Source organism: Schistocerca gregaria, chromosome 1 (assembly GCF_023897955.1).
Source record: "Schistocerca gregaria isolate iqSchGreg1 chromosome 1, iqSchGreg1.2, whole genome shotgun sequence".
NCBI lineage: Eukaryota > Metazoa > Arthropoda > Insecta > Orthoptera > Acrididae > Schistocerca > Schistocerca gregaria.
Genome location: NC_064920.1, coordinates 302,529,606 through 302,544,339, shown reverse-complemented (window position 1 = coordinate 302,544,339; position 14,734 = coordinate 302,529,606). Strand labels below are relative to the sequence as shown.

The following is a 14,734-nucleotide window of genomic DNA, read 5'->3' as shown; positions in this document are numbered from 1 at the left end:
TGTGTGTGTGAGAGAGAGAGAGAGAGAGAGAGAGAGAGAGAGAGAGAGAGAGAGAGAGACTGTGGAAGATAATCTTACAGACTAAAAGGTAATGGTAATGTTCTCTCCATTTTTAGTAACAACAGTCTACTTAAAATTTCCAGAGTTGCCCTTTGTCTAAGCAGAGTTATTGAAACCTTTTCCTCTATATTATATTTCATTTTGTGCAATATTGGGATAATTGTGAAGTATCTTTTGAAAAGCCTTCCCATTACATCAAGGTAGAAAATTAAAAAAAAAAAAAAGCCTCATTAGCCACTCTTTCTACAAATTATCTCAAAATCTAGATTCAAGGATCAAAAGGTTCTGTTAGCTACATAGCAAGTAGAAACATTTGTTAAAAAGCTGTATGAGAAGTAGTAATCTATACATATTATATTTTAATGTCTCCTACCAAATTTTTCTGTTCATGTGTTATGCCTGATCCCAGTAACTATTATAGGAATTTTTATATGATTTTTGCTAACTGACAGACTGATTCAGGAGGAAGGTTTTTGTGTTTCTGTACATATTTGAAGAATTTGCCAGCTGTATGTACTTAATGATACACAAGCAAAGCCAAGACAGGTTGCTAGTGTAGCACAAATAGTATTTAGTACCTATGAATGTAAAACATATTTTCTTTGAAAAATACCACTGCAATCAAGTAAATATTAAGCTGTCAATGGCAGGTGAACAGCAGCTCTATAACTGGAGGAGACAACAGATTTTTTCAAAGAAAGAAAGAAAGAAACAAATAAAATTTGGGAGAGTTCAGGATGAAATAGTATTTGATGCTTCTGCACTTATTGATGTTACAGCACTGTGTATTAGATCATTACTTATTTTGGCTACAATAAAAATTTTAATGGCTGTAAGACAGTTGCACAGAAATGTTAAGAGAGAAACCATGTTCTATAAGATTTATGACGAAGTAGTCTATAAAAAACCAAGAATGAACCATGATCACCCTAACAAAGCCGAGGTTCATGTCTACTTTAATTACACAACCATGTTTGAATTCACCATTGCTTAATAGTCTGATAAATTAGTTTAATAAGCTCATAGGTGTCAAAAGAAACCTCTGTTCTTTAAATCTGCTTGATAATTATTGCTACTGGAAATCAAGCTCAAATGATTTGATAATTATCTTGTAAAAAGTGTGTCTGAATGCGATACTCTCAGCAATTACTCACTTTGACCCTACTTGGTATGATATGCTTCATTTGTGATATAATTCAGTGACTTACATTGTCCAGTCACATTAATGTGACCATCTGTCAAAAGCCTGAATAATCGCCTTTAGCATTGCGGACTGCTGTGAGAAGTGCAGGAAGTGGATCAGAGAGGTTCTGGAAGGTACCATCAGGAATGTGAAACCATGCTGATTCCAGTGACATTGGCCAGCTGTGCTCGGTTTCTCAGTTGAAAATCCATAACTCAAACAGCCTGATCGAGGTGGGCCACAGATTCTCAGTTAGGTTTAAATCATGGGTGTTTAGTGGCCAGGGGAATACATAAAACTCATCCTGGTGCTCTTCAAAATCATGTACACACACAACGAGCATTGTAGCATGTTGTATTATCCTGCAGTACATGGCAAGGAAAGAAAATAATCAATTATTGATAATATAATGTACATGGATGGATAGAAAGTCTACTCATTGAGTGGCGGCAGGGGGAAACACACACACACACACACACACACACACACACACACACACACACACACACACACACACAAAGGTACTTAACTTTCAAAAGTTTTTGGAGCCAGAGGCTCCTTCTTCTGCCAGAAGAGTTAAAAGGGAAGGAAGAGGGTGAAGAAAAGGGGCTGGAGAGGTTTAGGGAAAGGGGTACAGTTCAGAAAAGTCACCCACAACCCCGGGTCAGGAGAGACTTACCATACGGGATGAGAAGGAAAGACTAACAAGCTGTCTGTCCGCATGAATAGCCACTGACAAACTGTGGTCAAGAAAAAGCTGGACCATCCAGTTGCTGAGCATGCTGCCTAACACAACATTCGTCATTTTAATGACTGCTTCACAGCTTGTGAGACCTGGATCCTTGCTACCAACACCAACTTTCTCGAATTACCACCACTTTACCATTCCCCATGCATACGCTGCTCTCCCTCCCCCTCCCTGCCTCAGCTACCCCCACCACTCAACTTGCTACTCCTATCGTGCACAATTGCTCGCAGTCTGGCCTCGGCAGCCAACTGTGGTCGTGTGTGTGAGTTGTGTGTTGTCTAATTCCAGTGAAGGTCTTTTTGGCCAAAAGCTTCTTATTTGACAACCTTTTAGTTGGCCTGTCTGTGACTCGGCATCTCTGAAATATGGGAGTAATAGTCTGCCTGTTCCATAACATGCTCATATGAATATGTAGACCAAAATATGCACATGATCTGTGCAGCATTTTTGTGCAGCTTGGGAAATGTTTTGTGCTGTACTTAACAATACTGGTACCTTCAGGTAGTCTTGAAGAAGCCATAAAATTACAAAACCTTAAAATTCCATTACTGATTTGCCTCTCATACCCAGCAAGTGAGGTGGGATAGTAGTTAGCACACTGGATTTGCATTCAGGAGGATGACAGTTCAAATCTCCATCCAGATTTAGATTTTCCACGTTTCTGTAAATTACTTGAAGCAAATTCCAGGATGGTTACTCTGAAAAGAGCATGGCCAATTTCCTTTCTCATCCTTCCATAATCCTAACTGTTCCCCATCTCTAATGGCTGTACAGTTGATGGGATGTTAAACTCTGATCTTCCTTCCTCTAAAGTAAACACGACATTTCCATGGACACTATGATTTAGTTGTGCTTGTCAACTATTAGCATCTCTTCAACTTGCAATGGCAGATTTATGTTACTGAGATGCTTAGTTAGGTCAGCTAGGAGCTGAAACTGAATTTATTCTCCTTTTAATTTCAAGAAAGACTTATGGCAAAGAAAACATCAATAATTTTCCCCTGATCAAGCCAATAAATTCTCCAACTAAGGCAATGAATTTTGTGCTGTGTTAAAGTTAGGTCCTACTCTGCTTCCATATCTTTCAGAGTGATGTGGTCAACATTACCTTTGACTGTTCTTCTTCCACTACGGGCACACTTTTAGTTTCGTTCTCGTGGTCTGGCTGCTCCATACCATAACTGTGCAAAGATTTATTCCAGGCAGTGTGATGCTGTAAGTGTGTGCCACACCACTTCTAACTACTGAATGATGAACCTTTCTTCAGCTGTAATCATCTGTATTGTTCGTACTGTTTATATCAGTTGTAAAGACACATCAAAATATTAGTAACTTATAAACTTAAATGCATCAATCAATATATCCAACCACATTGAACTCAATCTAATATCTAAGATTCATAGTCTTCATTTGTCTTGAGCATTTAAATTACAGTACTTCAGTTTTCCCTGAGGTGTTCATGACATCTTCAAGGAGTGTCACCAAGGCGGAAACATCCATGTCCAGCAAGTGCTACTGCACCCACTACATTATGCCTTGTCACTGTGTATGCACTGTCTCCACAGATCACAAATTGGGGTGCACAGAGCAGATATTTATCCAATACATAAAATGTTTCGTATAAATATGAACCATCTTTTCATGAGCATGAGCATCCTCAGTAGAACATAGGTCATTCTCACGAATAAAACGTGTTGACCTAAAATTTGTTTTTGACAATATTCTTTCTCCTGATAACTTTCTTATAGGTCTGATTTACGATTTTTTTTAATTATCTTCATTCTGACGTTGGTGGACTACTCCTTTGTTGAAATCCAACCAGTCATTAAATCTTCAATAGATTACTTTGTGTGTCACTAACAGAGCTTTTATATCTTTTTAACTTTGGTTCTGTGCTATATGAATATATACATGAGGAGCTTCTGGGCTTCCTAATAACAACTTCCTCTATGTTCATTAAAACTCCCGCTTGGTCAAGAATATCATTCTCAACTGTCATGTTTAAAATCCCAGTGTCTTAAAAGAAACCTAACTACCTTTGTCAGTGTTAATACCCCAGTTTAAATAGAGCAACTGGGTGTCCATTGCTGCCACTAAATGACTTAGGTTGGTTGGTTGATATAGGGGAGAGGACCAAACAGCAAGGTCATTGGTCCCATCGGATTAAGGAGGGAAATCTGCCATGCCCTTTCAAAGGAACCATCACCGTTTTTGCCTGAAGCGATTTAAGGAAATTGAGGAAAATCTAAATCAGGATTGCTGGACACAGGTTTGAACCATCATCCTGCCGAATATGAGTCCAGTGTGCTAACCACTGTGCCGCCTCACTCAGTCTATTAAATGTGCCCTCAATGACATAAAATTACAATGAAAATTTGCATTGGTGATGACAATTGTGCTTTTCTTTTGTAGTCCCTTTCTGAATTGGGAGATTCTTTTTTCTGCAGTAAACTCAACATTTTATTGTTGAATACCACCACCATCACATCTTCATTATGTTTTGCCATTTATTTTCTGTGGATGGTTTTCTTTGTTGGATAAATAACAATAAATTTCAGTATCTCTCTCTCTCTCTCTCTCTCTCTCTCTCTCTCTCTCTCTCTCTCTCTCTCTCTCCCATTGCTAATTTGGGTATCTTTCTGTGCATAAAGCACTAATCTCACATCTTCATCATTTTCGTTTATTGTGAATAATAGGCTGTTATTCCAGACACTACCATTTTTGTAAGTCTTTTTCTACTGCAGCTTTCTTTGCCTGAGTTACGAAATATGTGGCTTTATCTTCATCTTACAAGGTGGTGCTGCTACAACTATGGTTTCCCGTGATAAAGGTTACTTACATCTACATCGATACTCTGCAAATCACATTTAAGTGCCTGGTAGAGGGTTCATTGAACCACCATCACAATTCTCTGTTATTCCAATCTCATATAGCGTGTGGAAAGAATGAACACCTATATCTTTCCGTACGAGTTCTGATTTCCCTTATTTTATCATGGTGATCATTCCTCCCTATGTAAGTCAGTGTCAACAAAATATTTTCGCATTCGGAGGAGAAAGTTGGTGAATGAAATTTAGTCGCAACGAAAAATACCTTTCTTTTAATGATGTCCAGCCCAAATCCTGTATCATTTCTGTGACACTCTCTCCCATATTTCGTGATAATACAAAAAGTGTTGCCTTTGTTTGAACTTTTTCTATGTACACCATGAGTCCTATCTGGTAAGGATCCCAAACGGTGCACCAGTACTCTAAAAGAGGACAGACAAGCGTATTGTAGGCAGTCTCCTTAGTAGGTCTTACACCTGCAAAAGAATATGGTGAACTCGCTTGATGCACCTGCTCCATTTCTTTTCCACAACTATCTCCCATTTTATTTCTTGTGACAAATCACTTTCTTCTTTTTGTGTTGGTATGTAATATTCATTCTGATTAGTAATTATTCTTACTTTCTTATATTAGTCTCCTCCTTTAACCACAGCCTGACAGTTCAGTTTTGTGGAAAATCAGATGCCAAAAGTGAATGAGGATCCATCGTGTCAAAAAATCCCATTTCTCCTGTAATCATTTCAGTGTTAATCCTTCATCAATCCCTGCCTCCATAGCTGACGGTCATCATGGCTGCCAAAGATTTTCCTTTGTTGGAAGGACTGATTTTAGATGCATTCAGTCTTGCAATAACAGCTGAGGAGCTATGTGACCGATTAGTAGTGTTTCCTAGGTCAATAAACACGACAACAGGAAGAGCAGTTTCCTGTCCATGTTCCCCTCTACAACACATCCAGTGATGCTATTGGCAGAGAGAGACAAAAGTTGTTCAGGTGTGATTGGCCTATCTAGGTTCAGAATGTGGAACTTAAACTTAATTTTAACCAATTTGATCCCATTGTAATGTCCTCTTGTAAATTAGGTACCACTGCAGCATCCATTCTAGAGATTTGCTCACCAGTTTTCACTTATAACAGCTCCTGACATCCTACTTTTTATCATACTCTCCAAAAATGATCTATCTTTAAAATCACTATGAAAACAAGGTATTTTGTTCCTGTATTAAAAACACTCTGTATGAATTCTTCAAAACACTACAAAGCTGACTTATTGAATCTACTAATACTTAAGTTATCTTGTTCATACCATTACTTCCTGTCTATCCTTCACAAGACTGATGTAACAATGACAAAAGACTGGAGGAACTTCACTGAATATTTGCTAAACACTCTTTTGCCAGATGAAACTGCAAATACAGGTAACAACCATCAACCAAAGCTCCACAAGCAGATAAGTTCTGAATATAGTAACAATGATGTCCTGCTCCCACTTACTCAAGAATGGCAATCAAAACCACTACTTCATCCTAAGCATGGCAAGGCACTGGGTCGAAATGGTATCTGTTTGGAAGTGATACAGAAAGTAGTTCGAATGATTGTGCCATTCTTAATACGTGTGTTGAACAAGATACTGAGATACAGCAGGGCACCAGAGACCTGGAAACCTGCATTTGCAGTTACTGTGATAAAAGGCCTTGATAAGGATCTCACACTCGATAAGGATCCCACAGAGCTAAAGAGCTATAGACGAATATGTTTAATACATTAGTACAAGTTCAGGAGTGTCTTCTATGCATGTGCTCCAGCGCATGCCAGTTTGGCTTTTGCAGATAAATCAATAGATTATACCATTAATCAGGCTCTTCAAATTGTAAACAGGGCAAACAGGAAATATTGTGCACAGTGTGATCAACATCACAGGCACATTCTATAACTTACAGTGGCCTGCTATTTTGCCTAAGAAGTCTTCAGATCCCAAAATCCCTACTATAAGGGTTACACAGTTGAGTGGTTTGCTGCACAGCAAAAGGTAAACAAAAAATAAATAAAAAACAAAGGGTTGTCCACAAGGCTCAACATGTGGACATTATATTTTGTGACCTAACAATTGAGATGCTGCTGGGACTGCTAGTTGGGGCTGATGAAGCAAATGGAGTTATGGCTTACGTTAATTATATCTTGGTAGTGATCTTTGGAGATTATAGACATGCAAGCTTGTAGCAAATGTAAACCACATGCTCTCGAGGATGCATGGATGATGTAGAAGCATTAACAATAGGTGCAAATAAAACTACATACATGCTGCTTGCGGGAAAAATCTCCCTAAACAGGAATCCAACTTTCATGTTAGGTAATAACCCAATTACGAGAAGCACTGTATGCAGGTACTTAGTGTTTGCTCAACGACAGAAGATACTCTCAGTTCCTGTAGGTATGGTCTGCTTAAAGGATGTGAAAATGATGTAGAAAAATGCCATTTATGTCATTGCCAGCTTATTCCTGGAGGCTGTTCAACTGAACCACAATGCAATACTGATTTTAAAAAAGGATATTTGTGCTGTGAGCTGTACAATTGTATGTTTATTCTCTACCAGATGATCACATTGTGCCAGTTTGGTCACTGAGACATCAACATGAGTTCTCTATAATGCCCCTCAAAAACCACTGTAGTGCAGTTCTGGCTCTGAGATATGGACAGTTGTAAGACAACATAGTCTTGAGGGAAGACATCAAGAAAGAAGGGATTACTGCCACAGGTACCATGCACGTGCAGGAGAATGTCTCCCATGGCCTGTGTCTGTGGCTTGATGACAATTGATCTAGTGTAGCAAAAATGAAATTCACCTGAAGAGCTGACACGTTTGCACTGATCAACAGTCAAATCCAGATGGTCCTGTGCCTACTGCAGTCATAATTGATGTTCTTAGGTGCACCCACATTGTGCTCTTTTGGCAAAGATGCCACAGATCATCTAGCCTACTTATGAGCAGACGAGAGACTGAATCCCATGTTCTGTGAAGAGCCATGGATGTCCAACTATTTAGCTGCTAGTGATAGTGTGCTGTCCTCTACCTCTTTCCATAAGATACTGAAGAAAGTAGCATGTGAACATTCGACCAGCTTCAACATTTTTGAGATATTCATTCACAAGCTCTGCATAATAATAATCTGCTCTTTGTCAAAGTCATTTATCTGAATGGAATTTCCCATTTGCAGCCCATGTTGTTGCTATGGTGATCCCCCATCCATGTCAGCTCTGCTTAGATACATTTGTTACTGCATCATGTGCCTGCAACTCCCCCACATGGCATCCAGTGTCGCAATGGGTAGTTGTCATAATGTTGTGGCTTATCAGTGTATTACTTTCATGATAAAATTGTTGTTTCTAGGTTAGTTTATCATAAAATGCACCTAAAACCTTGCAAATTAGGCTTGTGTTGCCCATCAGACTTTTATTCTTCACATTTTGTTCATTTTGCCCAACAGGCTGAAAGTACATTACTTTGGTTTTCGATAGGTTAACCATTAAATTTTCACTTTCAAAACGATGATGTTTTCACTATGAAGTTCTGAACTTCTTTTGAAGATTACCAAGGACCAGATGTACATGGTGATGAATGGTTCATTATTTTTAGGACTTGGGAGGCCACTTCAATGTCTTATTATAATATATGGTCCCAATGTTGAGCTGTGTGCTACACCAAATTTTAGGGCTCAATCAGGATCTTTTCCTGTCAGTGATGTTCCCTTTATCCACAATATTTCAGTGTTTTGTTGTCAATTTGTCATATATGACTAGTAACGTCAAAACACTTCCTCAAGATAAAGACTAAAAGTCTCCAACTACACACTTACTTCAGTCAATTTTTTGAAGAGTGTTGTATATAAAGTACACTGATACTGATATTGTTCCACTTTTCCTGAAAACATGCTGGAAATCCCCTAATGTATCCTTACTATCTAGCATGTATTTTATTATAACTTTTTTTGACATGTTAATTTAAGGTGGAAACTGAGGCAATAGGTCTGCAGTTTCAGATATGTTTATCATTTCCACATTTAAACAGTGGCTTGACAATTATCAACTTCACATTACTGGGAAATACACCTTTCCTGGACAATAGACAATTAAATGAACCAGTGGTGATATGTGATATGACCATTTACAAAATTTGATAAAATAATGTTTCTGCAAATAGTAATTAAGTAATCTTTATTTGTTTAGCTTACTTTTTTAAATAGGAATGGAGAAACTCTGTCTCACCTTCAGGACTTTTTTTTTCTTCACCTTTTTTATCAGCTGAAGAACAGGCTTTGTATCTATGAGGGTACTTCAAAAAATAGGTTACACATTACTATGGTAGGCCAAGTAAGTTTTACTAAATGCTGCACTAAACATCAAAGTGCTACAGATACATGACACTGTTTTCCAACATAGTCACAAAGGCTCTGTTAACAAGTCAGAAAATTTTGCCATTTGAGAACTGCTGCGTGAATGTCCTCATTGTCGGAAAATATTTTTCTCCCAGATGTTTCTCCTTCATTCCGTAAATATTGTCATCTCTGGTCAATATCAATGGCCTTCCTTCCCTATCACCATCACTCCTGTCTGTGTGGCCTTGATCAAATTGTTGGCACCATTTCTCTATGGCTGGACACAAAATTGCATTTGATCCATATACTGCCAGAAATTCACAGTGAATCTGTGCACAATTTAGAATGGTACTGTCCAGGGTTCTTCAACTTTCCAGTGGATTGTGTCATTTCAATTGAACACTGTGATTATCCATACTGCAGCAGAACTGTCTCTGCAAGAAGCTACGAACATGTACTCTCTTCTGATGAAGTCCTAGTCTGTTGCACTGAGGTCTTAGCATGGTATGATATTTCTGAAGTACCTAGGAACCTCAGGAACCTGTCACAGTTATAATTGGTGGAGTTGGGGGTGCACTGTTGTTGTTGTTTTTTATTTTTAAGTCACTTTCCACAACATCTATAAAATAATCATTCAAAAAAAATTATTTACTGTAACTGGATCGCTTACATGTTAACTTTTTAAGTTATTTTTAGATCACTGATTTTATTTCTAGATTGGTTGTCCTTCAGTCCCTTGAATAAAGATCAGCAAGATTTTACAAAACAATCTGACCTTTGTCTCTGTGAGTTTACATTTTGAGTTTTTAGTGTCTCTATTTTTGTGTTTGTTTTTCGGTTGTTTATATTGCCAGTAATAGCTCTTTATGCATATTTAAATTTGTATATCTATGTAGCCCATATATTCTTCCATTTTTCCCTTTCAGCTGTTTAGTATTAACATCTAATGTTACATGTTTCCATGTTTCATGTACAACATTGATATTTTGTTGAGATTTACTTCCATTAAAGGAAATCTGCTGTCAGTGTGTCCCGTTAAAGTATCTATGAATTTTTTCCCACTTATTTTCTACTTCTTTAGTCTGATACACTGCTTGCCAGGTTTCCTACCACAAGCCGTGTCTAAGTCAATGTTGGTCTCGGAGGGTATTTTCTTGTACCTCCATACTTTCTTACATATATCATTGCACACTATTTTTAATATTTGGCTTGAGCTCTCAGAGATATGACCATTTGTAGTATCTACTAAGATAATGTTTTCACAATTAGTAATTATGTGCTGTGGCACTTGTGTTACTTATTATATGTGGATACATGCAAGGAACAGTTTGAGTCCATACTATAGAATGCAGTCTGTGAAGTATCTGATTTTTTATATGCCCTCCAAGGCAATAATGTTTATTCATCTGTATCTGGTTTCAGCAAACTGAAGAGAGATTCTGGTCCCGCATATGAACCAGTGACCATCAGTGACACTGATCGTCTCCTTTTACAAAAGGATGAAGAGGTGAGTTCCGTGTATGTAGGAGCTTAGGTTTGTTAAACAATGGTTAGTAATATTGGGATATTTTTCTATAACAATTTGGAAATGTAAAACAAGGAAGTGATTTATAGAAAACTTCACATATGAGAGGGAGAGAGAGAGAGAGAGAGAGAGAGAGAGAGAGAGAGAATATGGACATGTGTAACTGCATAATCACTTATATTCAGTTACATGCTGGATCCATCCTTGTTTATCTTTATTTGTATCAGCTTCTGTCATGGAAATGCTTCTGATTGCATGGTGCCTCTTAACCCTCTGAAAGACAGTTAAATATGAAGCTCCCTTAGAGGTGAAGTGACTTTGTAGGCTCTTGACAACATTTTTTAACAACTGGTGAAAGCAGTGTTTCATGGCAAACAACACTTATTTATAAGACAATGACAGAATCATCCAACCTTTGGATCTGTTGTATATTAGGAACATAACATTCATAGAATACTAAAACTGTGTTAAGATCAGAGATGGTTTGGAATTTTCAACAGAAGCACGATAGGCTAAAGCTTCGTAGCATACATGAGTTTTGCAAGAAGAAAACTTTCTGTTACTAATACAGCTTAAACTATCAAAGACGCCACAAGAAAATCAAAGGAAATGTGTTATTTTGGTGGCACTATAGCGTTTCTAACAAAGTAGTAACACATTTTGGTGATAAAAAGGCTCCTTCTTCTAGAGTTTGCTTCTTAATCAGTCAGTGACTGAAAGTATGTCTTCCCCAAGCCACTTAAATATGTAGTACTAACCACTACCTACAAAAGTGGAGATACTAATTACAGACCTATTTTATTCCCTCAAATCTTCACATTTATTGGTGAAAGACTGCAACTGAATACTAACACATTTTTTTTCTTGGGAGAACATAAGTTGTCAATTGCCTCTCAGTTTGACACCTGCAAAATAAAGATCTTGCAGAGCTAAAGAAAGAAATTATTTCACTGGTATTTTCTGTGACCTTTGATTGTGTAGACCACTACTCCAGCACTGTTCTGTAATGTATAAAAGTATTACATAACTGTGAAGCACAATCATTTCATACACTTTGGGGAAAGGTAAAAACAAAAACAATTAATTACACAATTTTCTCTGGACAGATTCGGCGCATGCAGGACATGCTAACACAAATGCAAGAGAGGCTAAAGGCAACAGGTGCAAGTCCGATGTTTCGTCAAATGAGTCCAGGTCGGCAGTCATCTCAAGAACCACAAGACAGTGTTGTTAATGTCTGAAACTGATAATTTGTCTTTAAATAATCAAATATTTTGTGTTGAAGATTTTGTATGTAGAATTGTTCGACTGTTTTATATGTATACATGTCAGCTTTGAATGGATTGTACTCAGTTGTTATGTAAAGAAATATTTATAATTTTTTTTATTTCCTTTTATGTTACTTGTAATAAGAGGCTATCAGTTGACCAATTGCCAATGGATGAGAAGAGTATAGTTAGTTAATTCAAATAGCAAGTATACATATTTTGTCAGTGTTCTTTGACTTGAAGTGGTACACAGCATGCAGAGACCTCAAATAACTGAAAATCTATAATACGATGAAACATCCTGTCTTCCTCCTCCCTCTTCACCTTTCACTTAATTTTTAACTGATGTTATAATCTTTAAAATGGCACACCGAAAGATTTGTTGGGATAAAACATTGCGACTTGTAAATAGGAAAGGGAACTGTTGCGACTTGTAAGTAGGAAAGGAAACTATTCAGTCAAATGCAGAACAGCCCAATTTAACAATAGAACAATACAGATCACAAATATCTCACCTTCAGTTAGCAAATACTCTCTCTCTTAAACAAGACAGGAAGTATGTATTTCAACTTTCAGAAATTGCCTAAAAGATCAAATGCATCCCCACCTCCCTCGGTGCGTGCATGCACGCACGAACACACTTGAAAACTGCCTGTGGAAAGTGCTGCGATAAGACTCTAGGCAGTCTTATTTAAAAAAGCTTTGATGGAGGAATCTTTTACTTTGCATTTTATCCAGTCTCATATCCCAATTTTTTCTCATTCAGCTTATGTAATGAAGATTGTATTTATATGGAAACAAGCCCTGTTGTCGATGAACAAAATGAGAAGAATAACGAAGTATTTCCTTTTTTTGTGGTGATATCATGTTAAGCCAAGCACTAGTAGAGTTGAGTTAATTTAAGAAAAGACAAAAGTTTCTGAATATTTTTTGCCACTTCTATTAGACTGACTTTCTTATGATCTCAGGATCAGAGTTAAGGCCTATAAGTAAGAGCATTATATTTCTTAAAGTTGAAAGTTCGTTGATCAGCGGATTATCTGATAAAAATCTGTCAAAATAACTGTTCCATTTTTTAAATATTTTGTTTTTATTTGCATGCTCTAAGCTTCTCTTGTTAGCAGCACATCATCAGCAGTCAAGAATCTGAATCTCAACTATTTCACCACATTTTCCTCTCTCAATTCTCTCCTGCAACCAGCTTGTCTCAGTTTGGGTTTTGGTGAATATTTCTTTCTGCTACTTTCATTCATTCTTCTCCTTGAATTTCAGAATAAAATTCAGTTGTTAGTTGTGCAATGGACAACTGGATTTTATTTTGAAATATAAAGCATAGTTGCTGAGAAAATAACAGCTATGAATGAAACATATTACATTTTTTCTTTCCTCTGCTCTCATTCTTTCTTTCTTTCTTTCTACTCTTGCTTTTCACTGTTTTCATGACACAACTAAATGACTTAGTGTGTTGATTAATTATGCTCAAATTTGTTCTTGTTTGATATTACACACCTGTGTCAAATACCGTTACTATCACATTGTGCATTTTTACTTATGGAACTTTTAGAGATAATGCTTGTTTTGGTGTTGTTGTGATATATATTTATTAAAAACGTATGTGCTCCCAATCCCATCAAGAGGGACAATCCTCAGTGACACAGAATGAGTTAAAATTATACACTAAACAGCGATGTAGCTCTGGACAAATAATTCCGTAGTATACACTAACTGTAACTTAAAAGCAACACATTACGGTAGCTACCATAGGAATTGCTGCATCCTTCTCAGAACTTAAAATGGTACAAATTACTGGCTTATGTAATTAAGAGACATGAATGTTTTCCGAATTATGCAGTTCAGCTTATGTTTATCAACAGCTACCTAATTAACAATTAATATGAGTATACTAACCTATGTTGAAGAATCACTGTTATGTACAGTACAAAAGAATAATGTAGAATACTTAACAAAGTCACAACATATATTGGAGTATGACAATAAAAAAGAAAGAAGGTGTGAGGAAGGAAGCAGGAATATGACATAAAAGAAGTGGCAAGATTTCATTTCAAAAATGATTCCAAGAAATGAACAGTGATTCAAATAGAAACCGATGAAGGAAAAAAGGGCATTACATAATATGAAGTATGAAAATGAGATTTTTAACAGCAAAATGATGTGTATTTTATACTGATTTCACTTATGAGAGTACTTACAAACAAACAAAAATAAAAGTAAGTGATGAAAATGCAAGAATGAGTTATCACCACCAGGAATAATGAGTTCTTGTACCTGCTACTGATTATAGCAAAGTTATCACTACAATCTTCCTCAATATGCTGCAGTCATTTAATGATAGTGCGAATCATGATCACAGTAAGTTTTGGCCTTTAAGCTGTTCTTCTTTTCCTCTTGATTAAGAAACCTATTGACTGAAAACTAGTAGTGCTGAGTTCCATTTAGAGTTCCTGCTGTCAATCCTGGAGTTGTCTCTCGTGAAGGTAAGTAAGGATCAGCCTTTTTGTCCATTTGTGGTTTCAGTAATTTGATGAATAAAATTCTCCCTTTGATACATGCAACCTCAATGAACACTATATTTATTTGCCCTTTGAATCTACAGTAGCACTGTATACTATAGACATTGGATTATTCATGAGACTGTGTTAATGTAATGGATTGATATAAGAATTTCCTTCAATAATTACTTCAGCCAAACTTCTGGTGTATGTCTAAACCAAATATAAAACTTAACTTA

General features: G+C 36.9%; 1 protein-coding gene across 4 annotated transcripts in view; it reads left to right on the top strand.

The window, feature by feature from the left end:
* Positions 1-12,114, top strand: part of LOC126342297 (septin-2) — a 314,504-nt gene extending 302,390 nt beyond the window's left edge. For all 4 annotated transcript variants that reach the window (XM_050001846.1, XM_050001845.1, XM_050001844.1 and 1 more), the window contains exons 8-9: positions 10,615-10,699; positions 11,824-12,114. In XM_050001846.1, coding sequence (XP_049857803.1) covers positions 10,615-10,699; positions 11,824-11,958 — 220 coding nt within the window. In that variant the 3' untranslated portion in view covers positions 11,959-12,114. The remainder of the gene's footprint in view (positions 1-10,614; positions 10,700-11,823) is intronic.
* Positions 12,115-14,734: the final 2,620 nt, after the last annotated feature.